The 27,772-nt window shown below is 37.9% G+C and overlaps 3 protein-coding genes across 3 annotated transcripts; 1 reads left to right on the top strand and 2 right to left on the bottom strand.

Moving 5' to 3' along the window:
- Window positions 1-15,305: 15,305 nt before the first annotated feature.
- On the bottom strand, window positions 15,306-16,047 carry AFUA_8G02250 (uncharacterized protein). The gene has a single exon (XM_741888.2). It carries the CDS (start codon window positions 15,927-15,929, stop codon window positions 15,582-15,584), a length of 348 nt encoding a protein of 115 aa, XP_746981.1. The 5' UTR covers window positions 15,930-16,047; the 3' UTR covers window positions 15,306-15,581.
- An 8,382-nt stretch (window positions 16,048-24,429) lies between these two features.
- On the bottom strand, window positions 24,430-25,193 carry AFUA_8G02230 (serine-leucine-rich repeat protein; the record flags this gene model as incomplete). The annotated part of the gene is made up of 3 exons (XM_741889.1): window positions 24,430-24,667; window positions 24,717-24,888; window positions 24,950-25,193. 3 exons carry the CDS (start codon window positions 25,191-25,193, stop codon window positions 24,430-24,432), a joined length of 654 nt encoding a protein of 217 aa, XP_746982.1.
- Window positions 25,194-25,752: 559 nt separating this feature from the next.
- On the top strand, window positions 25,753-27,360 carry AFUA_8G02240 (F-box domain protein; the record flags this gene model as incomplete). The annotated part of the gene is made up of 3 exons (XM_741890.2): window positions 25,753-25,846; window positions 25,938-27,178; window positions 27,232-27,360. The coding sequence occupies 3 exons, from the start codon at window positions 25,753-25,755 to the stop codon at window positions 27,358-27,360; spliced, it is 1,464 nt and encodes a 487-aa protein (XP_746983.2).
- Window positions 27,361-27,772: the final 412 nt, after the last annotated feature.

Raw genomic sequence — 27,772 nt, 5'->3', positions numbered from 1 at the left:
ACTAGACAAAAGAACGTAGATGGATTTTCTAATTATAGATGGTACATGTCAAGGTTCTGGATCGCAGGTAAACAGAAATAGGTTAATAAGGTAATTGACACTCAGGCTGGCTATAGTAATCTATATCTATCTGTTCTAGTTGCAGGGTAGATTAGTATAAGCAGGCTCTATAGACAGGACATAGCTTAAAGACCTTTAAATAGGTTGCAGAATTGTGCGGTGAAGATATTCCTAAAGTCATATGATTCCTTCTTAGCAATACTAACTCCTATCCACAGCAGCACCATGACAGTACATGCATGACAGTATGGATCCGTCTAGACTGGTTAAACCCAACCCAGGAACACTATAGCGGGCAGGGCCCGCTAGGTGCTCAGGCTATTTGGTCAAACCATACAGCCCTCACAAAGTCATATCTAAACTAGACACTGTCAAGGTACTGAATCACAGGTAAACAGAAATAGGTTAATAAGGTAGTTGATACTTAGACTAGCTATAGTAATCTATATCTATCTATTCTAGTTACAGGGTAGACTAGTATAGGCAGGCTCTATAGACAGGATATAGCTTAAAGACCTTTAAATAGGTTACTAAATTATATAGTAAAGATATTTCTAGAGTTATATAATCTCTTCTTAATAATACTAACTTCTATTTATAGTAGCACTATAATAGTACTCCCCTTCTTAGGGTTAAGCTCTATTAAGACTATCTACTAGTTTAGGTTTACTTAGGTAGTAGTAGTAGAAGTTAGCTATAATCTCTTATATATTCTTTAGGTAATAGATAGGTTCCTTAGTAGGGTTATTATAGCCTAATTATTTAATAGTATACTTTAGATAGGGGCCCTATTAGCCCTAGTATTCCTAATAGGAATCTAAGATATCCTTAATAATCTATTCTTCTAGGCTATTAACTTCTACTAATAGTAGTAGTTATCTTTATTTAAGAATAGGGTCTTTAGTAATAGGGTATAGTAAGCTAATATTAAATATAGAGTAAATCTTTAAAGAAGCTAGTAGATCTAGCTTATAAATATATAAGCTAATAATCTTCTTAATATAGAATAGCCCTAGGTATTTCTAGTTAAGCTTCTTCTAGGGGTATAGAGTCCTAATATTTTAGATATCTAACTAAACTAGTTATTCTATATAGTAATAGCAGGTAGGTCTCTAGTAGTAATTTATCTATTTCTTATAATAGGCCTAGGCAATATAGATCTAGGCATAGATATAGTTAATAATATCTTATATTTTCTTTATAAAGGCCTTAGTGTCTCTAATAATAGGGTAATTTATAGGCTAGATAAGTTTAAACCCTATACATAGGTGAAATCTATAATTTATAAAGAAGGGTGAGATTCTAGTAGTCTTAGATTAGATAAAGTTTAAGGTAAACTTAGCTAATAGTAACTAGTTAGCCTAATTATCTTATAAATAGGTAATATAAGTATATAGGTATTATTCTAAAACAGTATTTATTCTTTTAGTTTAGCTATTAGTCTTAGGGTAATAAGTAGTAGATAATAGGTTCTTAATATCTAGGTATTAGGTTAGGTGCTTCTAGAATATAGTAATAAACTAAGGGCCCTAGTCTAATACTATTATTCTTAGTAGGCTATATAGCTTCTATATATAATAAATATATAATTAGGCTACACCTTTAGCATCATAGGTAGTCTAATAGGGGATAAAGTATCTTATAAGTTAATTAATAATAACTAGTATAGCATTATAGCCTTAACTAGGTACTAGACTAGTAATAAAGTCTATTAAGATATCTTACTATAATTATTTAGGTACTAGAAGTAGATATAGCACTTCTTAGTAGACTTTATAAGATAGGGTAGATTAATAGTAGGTATAGTAGTTTTAGGTCTAGTAATTAATATATTAGTACATGCCTGGCTAGTAATATTCTTATACTATTAATTTATATAACTTATACTTTCTAGGGTGTCTAGTAGCAGGCTTATTATAGCATTCTTATAATAACTAGGCTCTTAGCTTATTATAGTTAGGGATGTATAAGTATTTATAGTAGTATAGATAGCTTCCTTATTATCTATAATTAGCTAGGGTGATCTTAGGGTGTTAACTAGCATTCCTATCTAGTGCTTGTAGGATGGACTGTATAGTATTATCTAACTAGTAGGCAGTATCTAGTAGTTCCTTAATACTAGGAGGGGGCTCTGGTTGGTCTAGTTAGTCTAGTTAGTCTGGTTAGTCTGGTTAGTCTGGTTAGTCTAGTTGGTCTGATTAGTCTAATTAGTCTATCTAAGCTAGTCAAGCAGGTACTTTAGTAGGTTCCTTAGGTATTCTAGTAACTCAGGCTACTAGGTCTGTAAAGTAAACTCTTCTTATAGCTAACTAGCTCCTTATAATAGCTTCTAGTTTCACTAAGTTCTAAATTTTAGGGTTAAGGTTCTTTTTCTTTAGAATTATCTAGCTGTAGTGTTATAGCTATTTATCCCCCTCTTTAGAGAGATCTTCTAACCTTCTAGTTAGAGTATTAGGCTTAACTCCTTGCTTCCTAGGTTAATATATAATTTTAAAGTTAAAGTAGGATAGGAATTTAGACTAGTAGGCTTATTATCTATTAAGCAGCTTAGTAGATATAAAATATTCTAGGTTATAGTAATTAGTTATAACTTTAATTAGTGATAGTATACCCTCTAGTTTAGGGTACTATTTCTTAAAATAGTAAATAATGGCAAGCAACTCTTTATTATAGATCTTATAGTTATACTTAGTAACTAAGAGCTTCTTAGAGAAGAATATAATAGGGTGCAGGACTTCTTTATTATTATATTAGGATATTATACTAGTAAACTGTTGGTGAAAACCATGCTATAATTGATCGTTGATCATACCCATGGGTTGATCTGCTATGGTTCTAACCTTATGGTTATAGATCATCATCAATCATTATTGATTTCAACCATTAGCAAATGGTGATCTAATTAATGAGATCACCCGGCTATGAGATTATTTAATATTCAAATGGCCTATGCTAGAAGGAATCATCTATAAATACACCCTTAATATCACCCTATAGCTAGTTAACAATTAATAAAAGAATTAAGACATTAATGTAAGATATCCTTAGATTTTTCTCCTACTATTATTCTTCCTATTCTTCCTTTATACCTAGGCAAGCCATCTATTCCCCTCCATATTCGTGAAATTTCCTTTGTCATTTATATACTATTTAGTATATACTATTTATTTTCTTTCACATAAACATAGAATTAGAAGAGTTAGTCTTAACTATAATATCTTCTATTTAGTTAAATAGCTTTAAGATTAGGGTATTTATAAATACCTTCTTTAGGGCTTTAAAGCTTAATTTAGAGGTTATAGTCTATATAAATAGGATATCCTTCCTAGTTAGATTTACTAAGGGAGTAATAATTCTTAAGAAATCCTTAATAAATTACTAGTAAAAGTTACTAAAACTAATAAAGGCCTGAATATTAGTAATATAGATTAAGACTTACTAGTTAATAATTACTTTTACCTTATTAGGATCTATATAGATGCTATCCTAGCTAATAATAATACCTAGGAACTTAGTTTTAGAGATAATAAACTTATACTTTTAGAGTTTTATATATAGGCTAGCTTCTTATAGTTTCTATAGAATAGAGTAAATATAGGTTATATATTTAGTATAGGTCTTACTATAAATAAGGATATTATTAAGATAGGTAGTGTAGAAAATATTAAGGTAATCTTATAAAGTATTATTAATAAATTACTAAAAGGTTATAGGTGCTTCTATTAGCCTAAAGAGTATTACTAGGGATTTAAATAGGCTTAGTTAGGTATAGAAAGCTATTAGGTATTCTTATCCTTTCTTAATATAGATATTATTAAGGTAAATCTTTATAGAAACTAGTAGATCTAGCTTATAAATATATAGGCTAATAATCTTCTTAATATAGAATAGCCTTAGATATTTCTAGTTAAGCTTCTTCTAGGGGTATGAGGTCCTAATATTTTAGGCATCTAACTAAACTAGTTATCCTATATAGTAATAGTAGCTCTCTTATTAAATATATACAGGGTTATTAGGTCTGCTAAGGGGATAGGCTCTAGCTTCTAATCTTTAGCCTATTCTTTATTAATAAATCCTTATCCTTTAGCTCTAGTATCTAATAGGGTATAAGTAGGTAGCTTTATTCTTTTCTTTTCCTTCTCTAGGTTTACAGGTAGTATTATAGCTTTTAAATATTATATTTATTCCTTAAAGTTAAGTCTATAAATAGTGGCAGCAGAGATTTAAATAATATATAGTTCCTAAGCCTAGTTATAGCTTACTCTAGGCTTACTTCTTTTACTAAGGAGGTCTGGCTAGGTAAGTTAGCTATAATCTCTTATATATTCCTTAGGTAATAGGCGGGTTCCTTAGTGGGGTTGTTATAACCTAACTATTTAATAGTATACTTTAGATGGGGGCCCTATTAGCCCCGGTGTTCTTAGTGGGAATCTAGGATATCCTTAATAATCTATTCTTCTAGGCCATTAACCTCTACTGGTGGTGGTGGTGGTTGTCTTTATCTAGGAATAGGGTCTTTAGTAACAGGGCGTAGTAAGCTAATATTAAACATATGCAGACCTAATTACCCTGCATATATTTAATAAAAGAGAACTAGAGAATAGGAAGATAACCCATTATGTTTAGATAAACATGAGAATTAAGAACTATTTTAAGAAAAACACAAGGTTTTACATTATCTAGTTAGCACACTACCCTATTATACTAGGAATACCTTAGATAAAGAATATATAACCCCTTAATATAATTCACAGCCCACAGTATTATATTTAATAGTAACTACTACTAGAAATACTATAACACCCCCTAGAGGCTAATAAAGATATAAGCCCTATATAACATCCCCCTAAAGACCTAGCCTAGACACCTGCCCCTAAGACTAAAAGGACTAGAGAATAGAGATATAGCTTTTATCTCCTTAGCAGCCTGCTTAGCTTATACTTCCACCACCACTACCTAAGCAAACCTAAACTAGCAGATGGTCTTAACAGAGCTTAACCTTAAGAAGGGGAGTACTATCACAGTGCTACTACAGACAGGAGTTAGTATTACTAAGAAGGAATTATATAACTCTAGGAATATCTTCACTATATAATCCTGCAACCTATTTAGAAGTCTTTAAGCTACATCCTATCTATAGAGCCTGCCTATACTAGTTTACCCTGCAACCAGAACAGATAGATATAGATTCCTATAGCCAGCCTAAGTATCAACTACCTCATCAACCTGTTTCTGTTTACCTGTGACCCCGTACCTTGACAGGGTGTATTTATAGATAATTCCTTCTAGCATAGGCCATTCAAATATTAAATGATCTCATAGCCGGGTGATCTCATCAATTAGATCACCATTTGCTAATGGTTGAAATCGATGATGATTGATAATGATCTATAACCATAAGGTTAGAACCGTAGCGGATCAACCCATGGGTATGATCAACAATCAATTATAGCATGGTTTTCACCAACATTCTCTTTAATCTATTTCTTTAGGACTTTTAATTTCTCTTAGAACATAGTATATAGAGGGCTAAATAAAGGGGTCTTTTACTCTAATAACTTAATATTATAGTTATAAGGGTAGTATAGTAGTAGGTACTTAGCCTCCTTAAAAAAGAAAATATTAGTATAGTCTTTAAATTCTTTAGGTAATAGATTAATAAAGTCTTCTTTCTAAGCTTTCTTAATCCTTAAGGCGGCTTTAAGATCTTCTAGGGTAATTATAAATATCTAGGTATTTCTCTAGGCATAAGCTAAGTAGGTAGCTAAGGAGATAAAAGCTATATCTCTATTCTCTAGTCCCTTTAGTCTTAGAGGTAGGTATCTAGGCTAGGTCTTTAGGGGGATATTATATAGGGCTTATACCTTAGTTAGTCTCTAGAGAGTATTATAGTATTTCTAGCAGTAGTTACTATTAAATATATCTATAAGCTATAAATTATATTAGAGGGTTATATACCTTTATCTAAGGTATTCCTAGTATAATAGGGTAGTGTACTAACTAGATAATATAAAACCATATATCTTTCTTAAAGTAGTCCTTAATTCTTATATCTGTCATGGTGCTGCTGTGGATAGGAGTTGGCATTGCTAAGAAGGAATCATATGACTCTGGGAATATCTTCACCATATAATTTAGCAACCTATTTAAAGGTCTTAGAGCTATGTCCTGTCTATAGAGCCTGCCTGTACTAGTCTACCCTATAACTAGAATAGATAAGATATAGATTACTATAGCCAGTCTGTTGGTGAAAACCATGCTATAGTTGATTATTGATCATACCCATGGGTTGATCCACTACGGTTCTAACCTTATGGTTATAGATCATCATCAATCATCATCGATTTCAACCATTAGCAAATGGTAATCTAATTAATAAGATCACCTGGCTATAAGATCATTTAATATTTAAATGGCCTATGCTAGAAGGAATTATCTATAAATATACCCTTAAAATCACCCTATAGCTAGAATATAATTAATTAAGGAATTAAGACATTAATCTAAGACATCCTTAGATTTTTCTCCTACTATTATTCTTCCTATTTTTCCTCTATACCTAGGCAAGCCATCTATTCCCCTCTATATTCATGAAATTTCCTTTGTCATTCATATACTATTTAGTATATACTATTTATTTTCTTCTATAGGTTATAAGCCCGGCCTTGCTTAAAGGTAATTTATTATACCTAGGCCTAGCCTAGGCATCTATACTATTAATTATTTATTAATTAATATCTTTCCATACCTATATACTAGGCTTATGCCTAGCCTTGATTAATTATCAATTAATATTCTGAGCCTATAGAAGTTATATTTAATATAGCATCTATAGATAAGATTAGCCTACTAAAGCTACAAGGCTCAGATAACTACATAACCTAGTCTATTAGGACTAAGGCTACCCTTATAAAGAAAGATCTATCCTCTACTATAGAGGAAGATATCTCTAGCAAGAAAAATGATAAGGCACTAGTAATTATTAAACTTCTATATAAAGATGGACCCCTTCTTCATATAAAGGAAATAGCTAGGGCTAAAGAGGCCTGGATAAGGCTTTAAGATCTTTATAATCCTAAGGGATTTACTACTAAATATCTTATCTTAAAGGATTTCTTTAATACCACATTGGATGATTTCTAATCAATGGAGGAATACCTTAATAAGGTTAAGGCATTAGTAGATGATCTAAAAGGAAAAGATATTATTCTGCCTAACCAGGTTATCATAGCCTAGATGCTCTAGGCAATGAATATAAAGGGTTTATATCTAATATAACACAGGCCCTTAGGAATGACCCTAAAGCCTATACTATTAAATCCCTATTTTCTAGCCTTGCAGATGAGGCACAAGGAAGGGAAAATAGTTATAATAATAGCCATAAGCTACTATATACTAAGGCTAAGGGTAAATCCTATAAAAGACAGGCCTTAGGCAGATACTGCTAACATTGCAAACTTACTAGTCATAATACTAGTAACTACTATTTCTTATTCCCTAATAAAGCACCTAAAGGGTGGAAAAAGGGAAATAAAAATAATAAGATGAATTAAAAGGATATAAAGGTTTAAAAGAACTAAAAGAATTAGACTAGACTAAAGGATAAGGATGCTCTCACAGCAGTTCTATCTAGTCTAGATCCTAATGACTTATATAATTCCTCAAATGTAAATCTTTATTTAAATCCTTAATCAAATACCAATTCAAATCATGATTCATCTAATAGTCATGAATATGATTATTTAGATTAAGATATGACTAAGAGTCCTGAAATATATACCCTTCAGGCTACAGACCCTGATCCATTACTAAATATAAATGATATCCCTGATAACCAGCTATTTGATATAGCTGGGGATGAGGTATATCTACCTCTTATAACCCCTAATACTAGGGCAGATACTAATATTAATAATAGTGAACTAGATCATCTAGTTACTAATAATCACTTATTACCTTAAGAAGGATTAAAAGTGGATTTTATTATTAATAGTGCTGCTACTATAAACACCATTCATAGAATAGACTATTTCTTTAGATATAAAGAAATAAATAAAATAATTTCATGGGGCAAGGCTAAAAGCCTAATAGCTAAATATCAGGGTGATATCCTTATAAAATACCCTTTAGGGTATATAAATATAATAAAGGATGTTTATTATATCCCTGAATTAGGGATTAATCTTATTAGTATGGATAGAATATCTAAGGCATTAGGGATAACTACTATCTTTACTAAAGATAAAGTATCCCTATATAAAAATAACCAGTCTATTATAGCTGGATATAAAAATAATAGCCTCTATCATATTCTATTTACTATCCTTTATCCTAAGAAATATATTAATGCCTGCCTAAATAACTTAGAACTCTCTGAATTTCATAAATAGCATATGAGATTAGGACATATAAATGCTATACCCCTAGGAATGCTACTTAGCACTATGGGAATAGCTATATCTAGTCATGAACTAGAAGAATATAAAAGAAATAAATGTCCTACCTGCATCCTTGCTAAGGATAAAAGGTATATTAATAAAGAATCCTTTAATAAAAAGGAATATAATGTCCTAGAAAGGATCCATAGTGATATAGGAGGCCCCTTATCACCCACCTATAATAATTATAGGTATTATATAACCTTCCTAGATAAGAAATCTAGGTATTTATGGCTATTCCTACTAAGGCATAAAAATAAGGCTTTTTAGACCTTTTTAAATTATGCTAAAAAGGCAGAGAATAATAATAATAAGAAAAGAATAAGAGAATTCTTTTCAGATAATAGGCATGAATATACTAATAAATGCTTTCAAAAGGCATTGAATAACTATGGTATTATTTATAATACTACCCCTATCTATACCAAAGAGCCTAATGGCCTAATAGAAAGGATAAACTCAACTTTACTTAGTAAAGTTAGATCCCTTCTAATAATGGCGAATGCTCCTAAATATCTATGGGGTGAGACACTACTAGCTAGTGCCTATCTATATAATAGAACCCCCTATAGTGCCTTAGCATTCAAGACACCTTATAAGGTATTTTATAAGGAAAAGCCATATATCTAGAATATTAGATCATGGGGATCTATTACATACTACCGTAGTAATATAAATAAGCTAAGCTATCCCCTAGAAAGGAGAAAGCTATTATTATTAGCTATAGCTAATATAATCACTATAAACTATGGGATCTGAATAAAAATAAGGCTATATAGTCTAGGGATGTTACTATCCTTGAAAATAAGTTCTTAGACCCTCAGCCTATTCAAAAATCCTTAATATCTAAGGATCTAAATTAATATGATTATATTAATATAAAGGCTAATAATAGCCTTATAAAGGAGTCTAGCTCAGCTACCCCTAATAAGAATAATAATTCTATTAGGGAGTCTAGAGAAGCTAGCCCTGATTAAAATAGACTAATAACTAGGTCTAAAATAAGGGATATATCAACTATACCTAATTATAGGATTGAAATTCAAATTCCCTAGAGAAATATAAATATAAACTTCTCTGTAGTAGGAGAAGACAGGGCCCTATTCACTATTAGTAATACCATGCTAAGGAATTATATAAATTCCTTAAATAAGAAGGGAGAGGTAGCAGACTTCCTTCTATCTACTACTACTATAAATAAGCCTAATACCTTCCCTAAGGCAATGAATAGCCCTAATTCTAAGGAATGGCTAAGGGCATGCCTAGAGGAAGTTAATAAGCTAGAAAAGTAACATACCTATGATATAGTTGATCTTCCTAAGGGGAAAACTGCCCTAAGGGGTAGATGGGTTTTTAAGGAAAAACCTATAAATAATACTACTACTATAACTAGTAGCTATATAACTAATAGTAAAAAAACTATTAGATATAAAGCTAGATGGGTGATCCAGGGTTTCTATCAAAGGCTAGGAATTAATTTCCTAGAAACCTTTAGCACTACCTACAGAACTGAAACCTAGCACCTAATCCTAATAATAGCTATTAATAAAGGATAGCATATCATGTAATATAATATTAAAAATACTTTTATGCATGCTAATATTAATGCTGATATCTACACCAGCTAGGAAAAGAAACTAGTGTTTTTTCCTTTTTATAAAGAAAGGTTTTTGCACTAGTGAAACGAATATTTAGTCTAAATATTCCTATATTTAGCTTAAGGGGGGGTGTTGGTGAAAACCATGCTATAGTTGATTGTTGATTATACCCATGGGTTGATCTGCTATGGTTCTAACCTTATGATTATAGATCATCATCAATCATTATCGATTTCAACCATTAGCAAATGGTGATCTAATTAATGAGATCACCCGGCTATGAGATCATTTAATATTCGAATGGCCTATGCTAGAAGGAATTATCTATAAATACACCCTTGAAATCACCCTATAGCTAGAATATAATTAATTAAGGAATTAAGACATTAATCTAAGACATCCTTAGATTTTTCTCCTACTATTATTCTTCCTATTCTTCCTCTATACCTAGGCAAGCCATCTATTCCCCTCTATATTCGTGAAATTTCCATTGTCATTCATATACTATTTAGTATATACTATTTATTTTCTTCCATACAGTCTGAGTGTTAACTACCTTATTAACCTATTTCTGTTTACCTGTGATCCAGTACCTTGACAATGATGCTGAAGAAGACATCGGACCCCCTCGTCAAATCCAGCCCTAAGGGATAGATCTATTGCTGACTGATTGTCGTCAGTCATTGAATCCTAATTAAGCTTATTACTTCTAAATAGAGCAAGCTCTTGAATAACACCGTAGTGATTCCATGAGGCAGTAATGTGTAGAGATTTCCACCCCTTGTGGTTAACAGTATTGACATCAACTCCCTCCCTAAGCAGTGATCTTACCACCCCAAGGAACCTATTATTTAAACTTAGGAAAGCTGGATCAGCGATGATTAGATGTAACAGAGGGGATTTTCCCTGAAGAGACTGCCTTAACTGGTGAGGATTTGCTCCGTACCTAAGCAGTGATTTAACTGCGCCTGCCTAGCTGTATTTAACAGCCTATATAAGTGCTGTCTAACCACAGGAATCAGGAACGTCAATAATTGCAGGTGGTAACTTAGCTTGCCTAAAAGACCCTAGATAATCTTCTAGTATTCTAAAGCGCCGCTGCAACCTAAGAAGAACTTTATAAAGGGTTGTGAATTCATGACTCTCTACAAATTATTAAGTAGGTTAATAGTTATGATCTAAATATATTGCAGTACCAGCTAATAAGTACATGCTTTTTATATAGATGCCATCTGGAGTGCTTGGAGGCCTTCCAGAATCCTTAGAATAGAAATATCTAAGGCTAGGGTCAAAATGTCTCTACTGTTCTTAACAAAGACAATAATAGGTAATCCCCTGTTAGAGAGGGCTCTGGAGAGCATGGTGTGCTTTCTAATGTTGACTAGGTACAACTTGATGTTTGGGTACTTATCACTCATCTCCTTAATCTTCAAGATGACAGCCTTGCATTTATCGTCCAGTGGGGAAAGGAAAGTGACCACAACAGGCTCAACCGAATGCTCGACTTTCTGCTTATAGTCCTCGTCCCTGGAGGGCATTTAATCAACCGCAAAAATTGCGGCAGACCGACGAATTCCACCACGCGAGAGAACGTAGCAGATTTGTGCCAGAAGAGGTACCTAGAGCGTCAAAGGTTTGGCGATGCAGAGTCGTTTTTGGCTTAGGACCTGGGATGAGGGCTGGCGCTGCGCAGATACAATTGTTCAGCTGGTTCCATTTCCCTGGCTCTGCATTCAAGACGCCATGGTCAGATTCCTATAACGGCTATAAAGCCAAACAAAGATTGTGCCCGTTTCTGAAGTACACGCCATTTGCATCAGACCACCAAGCCTCTGTAGCTGACTAGTCATGGGCACCCGTCAAGATTAGCTGAGCTCATGCTTCTGCGCTTTTCCATCGGATGGTTAATATACTAGATAAATTCTTCCCTGCCAGATTTTCTGATCTGGAGTACTGGTCAAAGGAAGCAATGCAAGTATAGTACTGCTATACTTTTGTCCAAGGTGCGCTATCCGGGTATCTGCATTGGAAAGATGCGAGAGGCAGTACAATAATAGAAAAGGACACCCCAGAGCGCGTCTACATACCTGTTAAAGTAGGCCAGTGCCTGATATGCAAAGCTAGTTAGCAATATAGTCCTGGAAACTGGATACCAGATCAAAAATATACATTAAAGAAATTTCATATTCTACATTATGCGGGTATTGCAAATAAGACATTCAGGGGCACCAAAGCCCTCTAAGCTCTTGCAGGTGTCTGTTGTCATTTGAGACACAGCCGCCCTAAGCAGAGATGCGGATGCGGAGTAGCTTTTGATCTTATGTCTGTATCTTTGTAGCTAGGATAATCCGACAAGTTCCATGTAAATAAAGCTTAAAACCTGAGACTTTAGAAGATGTCTAACAGCTAACCTGTTATCTTTAGCTTAGAAAAGAATTACAGCAGATGGTTCAGAGGTGTTTAGTAGTCCCTGCTTGGAGTTTAAGTGTCCCTACCAAAGATATAGGTGACAAGTGGTCTTGTATGGTATATATTCCCTAACAAGCAAATAACAGTACTTTAAATAATTGTATGCTTCTGCTTGAGAGAATCTTAACTTTGTCTAGAGGCCAGGATTCATCTATAAGTAATGACAAGTGAATTCGGGCGTATTGTGATAATCTGTGCTCCTATTAAGAGCAAAATAACTTTATCAGAAATAATCACAGGATAAACTATTAAATAATAGCTAATCCTTATTAGAGAACCAGGTTTTGAGTGTGCATGCTATAGAAATATCTAGCTGCTCCTGACCTTGCAGTAGTTAGGAGATCTTAAAACTATAGGATATATATGTATTAGAGATATTTCACACAAAACTAATATTATTAAAGTTGGTGAAGGCTATTTCCCCTTAGCAATTGCTTTCCATCCAAGCTCTAAGTCTTAGTTAGTTATAGTTATAATATTCCTAAAAATATGTAAGTGTGAAGCACAGAGTTAAACAGCTACCTAATATACTAGATAAGAGTCCCTTTGTTAATCTTGACAAGCCATCACTAGGACATATGCTATAACAGTTGCGATTAATGTCAGTAGCCTCATTTTCAGTTTTGGAAAACCACACCTATAACTATTATATGTCCTCTTTATGGCATTACACAATGCAATCACTTATATGTAGTGCTACAGAAAAAGAACCCCTATCAGATCTTTATGCACGCGGCTTCTGGCGTAGCCACACACTAGTTGATAGCTATCAGCGCAAGAAGGCCAGCCCTCATAGACCATATATTAGCGCCGACCATAATCATAGGGATAACTTGTTGTGAGTGCTAGAAACTATAGTGTTATCTGAGCCACTAGTCCGTCTATTATTCACAAACAGCGCGGCAGTACTTAGTGAAACAAGGATATATAAAGGATATCCGTCCTTTGACTGCATCAGCTGGTTAATTACATTACTTATTTACCCATTTCACAATGCTACAAAACCCTTTGAAGCTAATCCCCTTAGCATTATCCGCAGCTGCCTTGATATATTTGGCTGTCATCTTTAAGGCATATAGATCAACTTCATCACCCTAAGATCTATTTTTCCTAAAGGTAAGGAAGTGCACTAATCCTTAAAGCTAATTACTAATAGATTATGACCTTTAGATAGATTAGACAGGCTTAATGTAATAGAGAATTATTTAGTCCTTCAGTATATCTAACAAAGTGTCTAATCTCGCAAACTTAGCTTATAATATATTAACCCATGCCAGCGGCAGTCTATTAGATATGTGGAGTAAGATTTAGTTAACTATACCTGACTATATACAGTAGGGCTCTGGGGATATTATAGCAGTGAGGAAAGTACATCCAAGCATTTAAGTTGCTCTATGCCTACATTGTTGTTTTTATTTAACTTAGTGGCAATATTAGAGGTGCTCGGGCTGTTTGATCAAACCATACAGCCCTCGCAAAGTCATATCCAAACTGGACACCAGCTGCTGGTCATATAATCACGAGGACCACCTCACACACCCCTTTTATATTCAACCGCCGCGGTCCTAGCTAGACTTCTCTCTTAGCGATTTCTTACTGTCCAAATCTAGGTCATAGATTTATAAGGCTTTTAGCCCGTGACATACAGAACATAATTTTAAAGGTGTATAGTATATAGGGAATGGAGATGAAGATAAAGATCACCCTATAATAAGCTATGAGGGCTCATAACCTATGAGAACAAATGGATGACTTGATTCTGACTATCTTGCTAGCTAAGAGAGATGAAGATATTTTACATGAGCCATTGAGGCGAGATGTCTAGGCAATAAGCCTATTCGGGAGACGTAGGCGAGAGAGTGGTATTCACAAATGCAGTAAAGGTTAATATCATAGTAATTCAACGCTCGAATTCTGCAGACATATCGATAGTAGTCTTTACAGCGATGATGGGCTCCGTTGAGTGTTCCCATCGCGAGGAGCTTCAGAAGGGCCAAGTCCAGAGAAATGGAGCAAAGATTGTGAGACAAATTCTTGAGTACATCTCCGTCATCCTTTGCGTCATCATATCCCCACATATCTCCTCATGGTATGCCCTCCGAGCAAGCTGGACCGCATTGATTTCAGGCTTGTCAGCCTGCTGCATGGGGCCCCGGCAAGGACTGACAACGTCATCGCGTTCCGAGCCTGAGCCCAGGGAAAGGTGAGGCATAGCGGGGAATCAGAGGTACGCCTGCTTCCTACCAATGAACAAGCCCACAGAAGCTCACAGAGATAGACCCCTGTATCAAGAGAGTCTCAAAAGACAACAGTGCGTAATGATAGATGGGGTCGTGTCGTGGTGCATACTATGTACTTCTACCTGGACGATCATCGAGTCTTACGGCCGAAGAGCGGGGAGAGGTATGGACTATCAGGGTGATGGCAGGCTGTCAGTTGTGATGAGTTCCGAGGCACACGGGCACCGGAGGCGACAGGTCTCCATAACTGGTGGCTAATATTCCAGGAGATGACGCTCGTCAAGGATTAGAAATGGCGAAGACATCATCTCATGTTGCCAATTTGGGCTGTCTGTGTGACTCCTTTGCCAGGATGTACTACTGGGGACGAGCTGGTTGAGGCTTCAAGCAAGTCTCCGTATGTCAGCAGAGTAGCATGTAGTATGGGCAGTGCCTGCTGTATGCCAGCCGAAACTTGGATGCTATTCATATACATTGTGGGCCTGGATTGTCCTTCTGACAGGGACTGACATGTCTCATCATTTGTAATACTCCTGTTGTCTCGAACTGACATCATCTGACCATACTTGCAACTACTCCTAGAACAGAGCCAAGATACGTCAGAAAAGCCAGCTTCTATGATGGCGAAGTCTTGTCATGTTCATCGTCAACCATAACCCCATGAACCCCAAACTATTGCAGATTGAGCAAATCAACGAATCAGATGTCATCAATTCCCCTGGTCCAGCCATTCACCTATGCTCATCTCGAAATATCTTCCCCAACAACGTAAGGTGCTAGAGCTTCTCATCAGGCGGACGCGAGCCGATCGACTTTCTCTTCTCTTTTCGTAAGTTCCTCTCCGCTTCAAGAAGGAAGGACTGGACGCATTTGCTGCCGTCGGGATTTTTTCTTACTCGTTGATCATTCAGAAGCGCCGTCAGGGTGGCCTTGATGCTGTTGTGGTATTCGCGAATCTGGATGTCGATGTTGCTGCGGGGGGAGACGTATTTGGCTGGGGAGGACTCGTGGTCGTTGGCTGGCGAAGTGTAGGAGGCGGATCGTCTGTCGGCGGTGGCCGAGTGCAGAGTGGGCAGCTGGTTGGCAGAAGCTGCCGGCTGAGGGGATGGGTGAAGAGGGACCATTTTTTGTGTGCTGGCGCTGTTGCTAGAGATGTTGTCTTGAGCAGAAGGTTTTTGAAGAAGCTGAAGTTCAACTGCGGGTCTGTCTGTCTGTCTTATAGCTTAGCTTGTGAAGCTCAACGTATATGTCCTCGGAAGCTCAGACTGAGAACCCCTCGAGACCGTTACGCCACAGCGTACCTTGGAGTTTATCTGTATACTCCGTACATACGAGCCCTTGGCATTCGTAATCTGCGCCAATTGAAACAAGGTAGCGATCTACTTGCAGCATCATACCTAAGGCCAGGCCCCCCTTGCTTGATTCTGGCTATCTTTTCCTACCAATGAAGAGGTTGATGCCATCATGCCATCATGCCGCTATCAGTCAGCGTCTCTACTATCTACAGGGTTTGGAAATGTCTGCCATGTTTCGTGATATCACTCTAAATTTGAGGCATAAGGGGTACTTTCTGACCGATGATCCTCGCGACATGATAATTCTTCACCGGTATAGTGTCATGCCGCCGCTTATATCATTGTGTCTGTGGATACATTATGGATATTAGTCCATAGGCAGCTCCTTCGCCCCCAACCGACCGTTTGGCCTGTGCTCACTGTGGGTGTGGCTAGACCGAAGGCGATTTATCTCTCGTGTACAGCTTATGCCTATCATTCTCCAAGTTCGGCCGTTCGACCGTTCGACCTCTTCTTGGTGACCTGCGGGCCCACCTCTCTGTGAACTATGTATGAGAGAGGGATTCCAGCCTCAATCCATAGATGTATGTACGTTTCGCCCCTGGTTATACCACAGGTCCAGCCTGGGTGTCCAACAACATGTCAGCAAATGACTTCACTGTATGCCGTTTTCTGGATAGAACTTCAGACAGGCAGGATACAGGGACACGAACGTCAGGATGACTCAATTGGTTGGTCTCCACATGGCGGCGTCATTCCGATCAGTAAGTAACAAGTGGTATGCTGATTATTATTTGTCGTGGAGGGAGGGATGCAATACCAGTATCTCGTTGAGGGTGTAAACTTGAAGTAGGTATTCATCTATGCATAACAACAACAGACGCCGCTTTAGGAGATCCAGGGACATAACTATGATTGTGTGTAGTTGATGTGACCTCAATAGCCTCATGCATACATCAAGGCCACACCCCTGACGTCATTGGTCGCTGGTCGCTGCTCTAACTGGGAAGCTTGGCATTATGCAGTATAGACAAGTACTGGACACTTATGACGGAGCAAAGCAAGCATTCTACTCCGTACAGTAGTCTATCTAACCTGAGTTATTCATGATACCTTACCAAGTATGTCCCAGTCCATTGCAAGCCCATCTAGCAAGCACCCAAACATCCCAAACACCCCACGTCATCAAACCGGGCCCCAGATCGCCGCCCGTTCAGCAGATTCCTGATTGCTTGGCAGACCTTCGTTACAGAAAACCCACTTCAGACACAGGCTGTTCTCTGCTGTTGTTGCTTCCTGGACGCTAGCCTGCAGCTCTGCTCGGCTCCGGCTCGGCTCCGGCTCTGACATAAACTGGTCGTGGGTTGGGTTTGGGTCAATCCACACAGGTTCCAACCCGACCCGCATGAGTTTGGGTCAACCCATAGCACAGACAACCCACCCTAAAACCCATGCGGATTGGATTATGGGTACCCCCTTTACCCATATAATGCACGTGCCTATATTCTATACTACTTTTAGTAGGCGGAACGATCTCAGAGAACATAGTATTCTGCCGGTCACGTGAACACAAAGGGTTACTCATACCCATGTGGGTTTGATGCTATCAACCCATATGCGGGTTGGACGCACGGCGAGCTACGCACCAGACAGCCTTCTCACCCAGGAAGGCCATACTCTATTGAATTCTCAGATCAGGCTCTTAATCCAGGTGCCCTGCCTAGGATAAGGGACAGCTCCCCCTCTGCTCACTACCTAACACCCACCCAGCAACTACCACGTGTCTTAATATATTAATAACATAGCATAATATAATAACTAACCTAGTGGCCCTCTATAGGCTGCACTATAGGAGATAACTATATTAGCTACTACTAGAGCTCTTAAGGGATAGAAAATCTTTAGTCCCATAGCAGCCTTCCTTAATAATCACTAACACTAGAATACTGGCCTTATACCCTGCTAGCTAGGAGTGCTCATAGCCCTTAGCAATGACCTAGCTAATATAACCTAATAATACTTTAATGCCTACATCAGCAGCGTGCCCTTGACTAATGCCCCCCTCCTCCTTACCCCTGCCCCTACCCCTACCCATAGCCCTGCTTCCTTCCCCCCCTTACCTCCCCCTTCTTATCCCCCCTCCAGTCTTGCCCAGTCCACATATATAACTATTACTAGAAGTCCCCTAGCTAGGAATAATACTACTATAAAGAAAATATATAGTAATACTAAGACTAATAGGTTAGCTATAAAGCTGCCACCTCCTAATAACTAACTCTTTATATATCTCTTAGAGAACTATCTTGCTAAGAGCATGGATGCATTTACTATATATACTAGCCTATAATCCTATCTAGGCACTAATAAAAAGCTTCTTAAGGGCATCTAATCTATTAAAACTAGACTTACTCTTCTGCTAGTCTCTACTAAAGCCCTTCTAGCCTTAGAGGCCTAAAAGAAAGCTATAGCTGCCTTCTTTAAAGACTACTAGATTAAATAGAGTTCCTACTAAATCTCTTATTAAGTAACTAATATACCTAGGAAGGTTGGCTGACTTACTAGTAGCTAATACTCTATAATCCCTATTAACCCTAAAATCTTATCTTTAGAGATTACTAAAGCTATAGGCCTTAATCTAGTCTCTATTACTAAGACTGCTATAAGTACTGCTAATCTTAATACTATCTTATCTAGCTAGTTTATTAACTTTCTAGAGGACAGCAAGGCCAACCTTCTAGTATAACTCTCCTTATTTAGTATGATTACTAATGCTTAGCTGCTAATAAGAAAGATAAAGATTATATAGTATAATTACTACTAGAAGTAGCATAATACTAGATCCTATACTTACTAGCTCTAGTATTAACTTTACAGCTCTACCTAGTATACTAAGAAGGGCTATAGTAATAGATATAGTACTTAACCTCCCTATACATACCCTCTAAGGTGCTTATACTACTATAGCCCCTATCTAGCTAATTATAAGCAATACCTCCTGCAACCTAGTAAGGCAGGTACTTAATATATAAAGGCCCAGCAAGCTAAGATTTATAAGACTAGCTCCCTAGAGCTTACTAAGGCATATCTAGAGAGATAGTGCTGTATATAAGTCCTAGAGCCTTCCTAGGACTAAAACATAGCTATAAATAGCTATTTATTACCCTTCCCCTTCTATATAGCTACCCCCCCGCCTCAGGAGCCTTTAGACTCTCCCCTAGTCATAGCTAGAGTAGTCTACTTTATATCTCCTAAGTTATAAAATAGTTTTAATGCTCTAATAAATAAATAAATATAAAGTATAAAAATTACCTAAGGAAGAAGTCTATCTCTATACTCTAGCTAAATATTAGTTATATACTAGAAGCCTATAAAATTACCCTCTCCTAGGTATACTCTAACTATATTAATATTATCCTTATATAGGAGCCCTATATTTACAGAGACCTGACTTAAAAGATTATAAAAAGATACCTATCTTACAAGTACTTCTCTCTAACTAATTCCTAGGAGATAAGTGGCATTCCTTAAGTTCTTACCTATATTTATTAGAAAAATGGTATCTAAGCCTCCTAACTCTACCCTAACTTAATAAGCTAAGAGATCCTCTTAGACCTTCTTCTACTCTAGGTCTCCTTATGCTTAGGATAATCTGCCTTAATATTTAATATATATAATACTCTAGTTAGCATAAAATAGGTAGGTAAAGTAGTAAGAACTCTTACTTCCTTTCTAGAGTCCTACTTCTTACTACCTACCTTACTTACTAGTAACTTTAACCTACACTACTATAGATAGCAGCCCTTACTCTAGTATATACCTACTACTTTTATAGAAATATTTATAGAATAGCTTAACAGGCTTAGACTACTGCTTACCTCTAAGATTAATATCCCTATATATAATAAAGGTAATATCCTAGACCTTGCCTTTATCTTAAGCTCCCTAATCCTTCTAGGAGCCAGTACTAGGGTTGCATATTATCTAGATATTATCTTAGATTATTACCTACTTCTTATAAACCTGCTATGGGAATAGGGACCTATAGAAACTCTGTAAAGACTAAGATTTAATATACTAAACTATACCTACTTCCTTATACTTCTTACCTCTAATATAGCTAATATTAGGAGCTCAGTAGAGAATAAAGATAAACTAGACTATCTTATAAATAGAATTACTATAGCTATTTATAGCTTATACACAGCCTCTATAAATAAGTTAATACCCTAAAGAGGAGGCTAATAATAGTAGAATACTATGTATAAGGAGGCATTATAAGACTACTAGGTAGAACTCTATATATAGAAAGACTTCTAGCAGATAATATAGCAAGCCTAAGAATAGTATTAGAGAGATAAGATTAGCATAGTAACTAAGAGTAAGAAGATATTTAATATATTAAGATAGTATAAGTTAACAGGCTCCTACCACAGCCCCCTACTTAAGGACCCTTTAAGACCAGACAGCCCCCCAGTGGTAGCCTTATAAGAGAAGTAGGATATTATATCCTAAAACCTTCTTTAAAATACTACTAAAGTAGGAGATATTTTACTAGATATACTAGTAGTCCTATCTAGCTTACTACTATTCCCTAATATAACTATAGCTTAAGTTAAGAAGTTAGTCCTATAAGCAGGGAATATAACCCCTAGGGCTAATAAGCTACCTACTTATATAATTAAGATAGCATAGCCCCTGATTAAAGATAGAGTCCTTATACTCTATTAGGGTTGCCTTTAAACTAGCTATTATCTAAAGTACTTTTAATATATAGTTCTAGCAATAATCTAAAAACTAAATAAGTCTAACTAGTCTAGCCCTAGGTTATATAGGCCTATTACCCTCCTATTAGTACTAGGTAAAGGCCTTAAGAGACTAATTACCTAGAATATAGTATGGATTACTATCTAGTACAGAGTCCTAGCTAGTTAATAGTTTAGGGCCCTGCCTCTCTACTTAGTAACTAATCTAACTATATCCTTACTCTATAATACAGAATAGGCCCTTAACTAAAGGCTAATAGCCTCACTCCTTACCTTTAATATAAAGGGAGCCTTTAATAGAGTCCTTCCTAAGAGACTTATCTATTAACTGTGCTTACAGGGCTAGCCTAATAATCTAACTTACTAGGTTACCTTCTTTATCACAGGGTAAGTAGTATAAATCTATATTAATAGTAAAATAGGACTAGTAATAGAAATACTCTATAGCCTGCTATAAGGTTTACTAGTATCCCCTATTCTATTTATACTCTATCTAGCCCCCTTATTCTGGCTTAGAGTTCCAAAGTCTAGGTTTAGATATATAGATAATAGAGCTATCCTAGTAATCTTACTATCTATTAAGGCAAACTGCTAAAGCCTATCTAACTCCTTATAAGAAGCCCTTAACTAGGCCACTACAGAGAGGATCACCTTTATACTAGATAAATATAAACTAATCTATTTCTCATACTACAAGGCTAACTAGGATCTAAGCTATATACTAAGTATTATAGTAGGCCTAGTCATAGTCTCTAAGAATACAACTCACCCTTACCTGTGTTAGCTGGGGGTCCTCTTTAATAAGAAGCTTAGCTTTAAGTACTATATTAGGGAGATAACCTTAAAGGCTTTAATAGTTATAAATACCCTCTATAGCCTTAGGAATATAGTCTAGGGAATTAAGCCCTATCTTATATAATAGGCAGTAATAGCCTATATACTTTAGAAAGCCTACTTTAGTATAGAAACCTAGTAGCTAGGTTACTCACACCCCTGCCCCTATGCAGGCTCTATCTTAAACTAGGTCTAGAGATAACTTAATAAGATAGCTAAGGTTATATAGACAGGTGCTAGAGTAATTCTCCCTATCTACTATATAACTCCCTTGCCTACTTTATACTAGGAATTAGGGCTCCTACTAGCAGAAATTAAGCTTAATTATATAGTTATATTAGCTACAATCTGTGTTTATTACCTAGACCCTTACTATCCCCTATATAAGAGGATAGTAAAAATTACATAGACTAGCTAGGCAACTAGCTATTTTATATACTAAGTACTAGCCCTACTAGAATTAGAGCAGATAAACCTGCTGTAATATCCCCCTTAGCTTTTAAGAGAGATATAGGCAGATACTTAACTATAAATAAAGGCACCTAATAAACTATCTAAAGAGCAGGCAGCTACTAACTTCTAAGACTTTTACTCCTCTCTCCTAAATACTAATATAAAAGTCTTTATAGATAGGTCTAAATTACCTAATAGAATAGCAGGTGCTGGCTTTGCTTTATACTAGATAGGAAGACTATATCTCTAATTATTATTTTCTCTTAGGCTAAATAAAGAGGTTTTTAATGCTAAAGCAGAAGCAGCTCTTACTAGTATAAAAGTAGCTATGTAGTATTATACTATATACTTTACTACTAACCTCTAGGTCTACCTAGATAATCTAGAAGTAGCTACTTACCTGCTCTTACCCTTTGCAGGCTTATTCTAAGAAATTTTTAAGACCTTCTAAACCCTAGCCTTAACCTAGCTTAAGCAGGAGAGGTTCCCCTATACTAACAGGGGCTCTGTATATATCTACTAGGTCCTTAAGTATATAAAAGTCCCTAGGAATAAAGTAGCTAATTAAGCTATAAAAGAGGGAGCTGCCTTAGAACCCCCTATCTCCTAGAAATATTCTTTTACCTTACTTAAGTATTAAATAAAGGCTGCTATGATCTCTGGCTTATAGAAGTACTAGTAAGCTATAGCCTTATAGCCCTACTAAGATCTTTATATCACCTCCTCCCCCAGGTGCCTTAATAAGCTATACCTCCTATGCTACCTTCTCAGGCAGATCCTAGTAGCTTATATAGGGCATAATAATTTTACAGACTATTATAAGTAGTTTAACTATAAAGATACCTATCTTTATTACTAGTATAGAGCTAGGAAGTCTCTAGTGTACTTCTTCTTCTACTAAATAGTTAAAAGACGCCTATCCTAACCCCTAGGGCCCCTCTTAGAGATAATTCCCTTCCTTCTAAGAACTATAAAAGGTATAGTAAAGCTAGCTGCCTGGCTATTATAGACTTAGTTCTTTAATAATATCTGTCTAAGACAGCCCCTGCCTAAGTATACCTAAGATAATATAATCCTTCTTTAAAAAAAAAAAAAAAAAAAAGAGGAGGGGGGAAAGTAGAGATATAGAGAATTAGTAGATTATAGTACAGAGATGGATCCATGCAGCTAGTATTATAATTTAACCTACTATAACAGACCTTCCCCATGACTAAGGCAGCTATGTGAACGCGCTAAAGTCTCTTATTTATACATAGAACTAGCAATAGTTAGAGACACCCAGGGCTCACCCCCTGGCAGCCTTTGCCCTAATTAGGGATAGTAGAAAACATGCAAGTCACAAGCCACGGCCGTAAAATACATATACACACACACACATATGCGGGTTGGGTTTGGATTTGCGGGTTGAGTCAGCCAGTCTACTCTGACATCGGTTCTCGGGTATCTACCTTTGATTTGGTCTTGACAATGCCGAGAGGAACATGCAATCGATTGCGTCTAGACAGCTGATCAATGATGATATCGGCCATAAAAAGAACAAAATACAACAGCTGGATTTGCTGGTGGCCAGCCGTTCAACTACTATCCGGCCGGAGTATGGCTTCTCTACAGTTAATAGGTGGCTAGGCGTCTCCTAGGTGAGTAAAGGGTGAGCAACACTTTACAGCTATCCAACCAGAACGACGCAACGTGAGTATGTGAGGTTGTCAACCAGAAGATGCCTTATAATTCCTACTATACTAGAAACGGAGGTCTAGACGCCTTTTTAGCTTAGTGGTTTTATGGCTGAGAGAGTATAGGTTGTGTATCTGACTCTTGCTGATGTCTCACCCTGATCATGTGACCGCATGCAATCTACCCTAAGCTGTGCTATTATGCCTTGGTAGAGCTTTCCTGTAATAACCATATCAGGTTTTTCTGGAATGCCCCTAAATGTGATCGTTGAACTAATACATCGATACCAGACCTCATCATACAGCATCAGAGTAGCTGGCTGCTGGTTCGCACGGCGATCTTAGCAGCGTGAATATTCTGGCCCCTGGAGAGAGAGTTGTCCGTATTATTGACTGAAAAACAGCTGGGAAGTATCTGTCATATTAGGAATACACTACTGCTTGTTATGTAAACCTGCAGAACTATTCTTGGTGCGAGGAGATTGATGAAATTTCTGGACCCAATGGTGAAGGAGCTACCAATGGAAGAGACTCGCCGAAAATATCTCGGTGATTTCTAGTCTGTGACTCCCTATCGTGGTTGGATTCGCTCTCCTCCATATCTACTTATCTTTCATGTTTCATCGAGAGGCCGTCGTTGTTGTGTTTTCCTTGAATCTCATAACCAAGGCACAAGCCTGGCCCCTGTCCTCCTTGCCCTCGTTGTTCTTCTTTTCCTCCTTGTTCTTCTTTCCCTTTTCCTCCTCCTCCGCCTCCTTGATGGCTTTGAGGAGTTCTTTGACCTTGGTGCGCTTGCGCGCAAGTTCCGCTTCTTCGGCCGCGGCGGCGTTTTCGAGACGATCGACTTCGGCCCGCGAATATGATAATACCATGGATCAGCCTTGGCTCACTACTACACATATGTAGTGGCAATGATAGTCTTACCAGAGTCTTGATGGATGAATCCATCTTCGCCATCTTCTTCTTCTTCTTGATGGCCTTCTTGTCCTTCTGGCGCAGGGCACGGGGGTGGTTGACACGCGGTGCTTCCATTTGGAAGCACCCCCCTTTGTTGATGATGACTTGCTGTCAAACATCTGTCAGATTCGAACAGCAACTTTACAATTTCAATACAGAATAGACTTACTTTCACAATTCATGCCATTGTTGTTGCTGTTGCTGTTGCTGTTGCTGTTGCTGTTGCTGTTGCTGTTGCTGTTGCTGTTGCTGTTGCTGTTGCTGTTGCTGTTGCTGTTGCTGTTGCTGTTGCTGTTGCTGTTGCTGTTGCTGTTGCTGTTGCTGTTGTTGTTGTTGTGTCTGTTGTTATTGCTGTTGATATAGCTGCTTTTCTTCTTAATCAGTCTATAGGATACACATATTCTAAGGAACATATCTACACTCACGACACGGCACAAGGATGGAACAACAATATTGCAGCAAAGACAGAAATAAGAACAGAAATGAGACACAAAATGGAGAATTGGAAATGGACGCCTGTACATATAGATCTCAGCTTATGGTTAGTCAGCTATTGTTGTAGACTCGTAATAGGATCCTATTGATTTTATAGCCGGTGACAAAGACTTACAATTGTTAATGCAACAACACAATCTTATATAAGATCTACATTCTCATTGAGCAGGCAAATTAATGAATTATTCTTCAACTTCCTTTTAAATAAAGCCACTTCGTTGCTTGAGTTGACATTGTGTATAGATCCCTGGGTGCATGCTTGCCTAGCATGTTGAATACAACCATGGTTTATGTACTCGTCGCCAAGGGCCTGACCAATATTGCGAAGATATGGAACAGGCCCTTGGCGACGTGTACATGTTGACATAAATATGATTGTATTATTGCATCGGGTGGGCAGGGGAAGGTTATATCTACCGTGCTGAGCAGCCTTGAATAGTGGCTTATGGCTTTATCAGGTTTCTCCACCAAACAACAATGTTCTCAGCAGCAAAACTGCGTGGTCAACTCGAACCAGCTTTTTGCATGGTTTGCGGCCTTAGCGAGGGGCGGAATAGGTGGCTCAAAGCAAGTGAGTCGATCACTGATGGTTCATCAGAAGCTTTATGTTACTAAGTGCATTTAACTTGGTTAAGTCTATTGCACGCCGACTGGGGTGAAAGTGACCAATCCCAGGCAGGACCCCTGGTATAGGTCACTCGTGAGTGAGATACAGAATGGAACGGACGTTTATCTCTTTCATGAGCAGCCCTGCTGGGATCATCTCTTGGAACATTTCGGCACTGACAAACTTCATTTAGCCAGTCTCTTTGAGGCATTAGAGCGTTTGCCACTCCCGAGAGACTATACCTTCCCTTCATATGCTTCATTACCAGGCAGGATAGGTCTTGAAAACTGGGTTGGAACGAAAGACGACGCACATGAGTTCCCCATCCTCCCTGGCCGGTTTCCCCTTCCCAGTCTGGACGAGCTGATGCGACTCACAAAAGGCCCTCCCAAACACTCGCCAATCGTGGCGCAGAAGCCCGTCAACCATCCAATGGATGGTTTCGGACGACTCTCATTTGACATTCTCGTGATTATATCAAGCATGCTACCGACAAAGGAGGCTCTAGACCTCCGCCTTGTGACACGAGCTGCTATCCCACTTTTCGCCAGCTCACAATTCTGGAAAACGCGATTTGCGATCGACCGAGAACGTGGTTTTCTCCTCCCCATAGTCCGGAAATTCTCACCGCCACAGGGCGATCATGGGATAGACTGGAGGCTCCTGTACCATTGCACTGCTCGTCTGAACTGTAGTGATTGGTTTGAAATAGAGATTCTGGCCTGGGAAACCTTGCGCTGGCTTCGAGACACAGCTTCGGCTATACGCCATGAGAGTCCACGTCCGCCCGACTTCCGGGGTAGTCCAGCCCTGCAGCATTATCACAATACCGTCCGTCGGAACACATTCATCGAGTCCGTAGAGATAACATCGTCGTTATGCACGATTGCTATATCTGTACACCAAGAAGCGGGGGAAGTGAGCATCACCGGGATCGAGTTTATCTTTGACGATGGTCGTCCCAGCGCCATGCTTGGCTACGCTACCCCTGGAGCACGGCAGATGACACGCGAGAAATATGCACGCAAACAACGTAGAGGCCCTTTCGATGCCCATATTGTGTGGCCATATCCAGGTGTTCGTGTGACGATGGATGTCGTTGGGCTGCGTGGGATCGTGTACCTCAAAGATGCCAACGGGATCCACGGCATTGCTATATACCATGGTGGAGAGGACTTTGACGAGGTTGACGACACTCTCCATGTTGGCCTTGACGCACATGGCCATAACGACGAAGAGCTGGTTGCATATTCTGTCTCCCTGGACAAGGTCGAAAAGGTCATTGCAGTGGTTGATGTGAGTTTGTCCTTATTTCCCTCACCTTCTTACCCTGCTTGACGCTGGCATAGAACCGCAAGATGATTGACCTGGGAATTTCCGGGACGACAACGAAGCGGTCTGAATACTTTGTGGATGAGTGGGATGATGTTGTGGATCGGTATAAACAAGATAATGCCTTCCTTCTCAAATCCATGTGACGTCCGTGGGAGAGTGTTTTATGTTGAGAATTTGGCGCGGTCTCCAGGAGATTGAGCCTACTATACCGGTTATTGCTAGACAACCCGAATTATATCAATCGCTGAGTTGATCATGTGTGTCTGGATAGGAAACTGACACGGGCCTAACACGGCTCGCATCTCGTCGCCCCGTAGACGGATTGTGACTGTTTGCTCGGGCAAGAGCTGGCGCTCATTTGAGATTTACATACTCGGTATACGATACTAACCCGGAGACAGGCTAAAGATTCTTCTCTAACAAGTAGGCCACGAACCAAATTATGCTTTTCCCTCGCACTGACTCACAAGTATTGATTTCGAAACTCCACTACCTTCACAAGCTACGGTAACGGATGCCTCTTCCCTGCAGTTTTTTGAGACTCAAAGACTCTTC

The sequence above is a fragment of the Aspergillus fumigatus genome, chromosome 8 (genome assembly GCF_000002655.1).
Source record: "Aspergillus fumigatus Af293 chromosome 8, whole genome shotgun sequence".
NCBI lineage: Eukaryota > Fungi > Ascomycota > Eurotiomycetes > Eurotiales > Aspergillaceae > Aspergillus > Aspergillus fumigatus.
The sequence above is the reverse complement of the archived record's forward strand: the minus strand, read 5'-3'. Positions and strand labels throughout refer to the sequence as shown.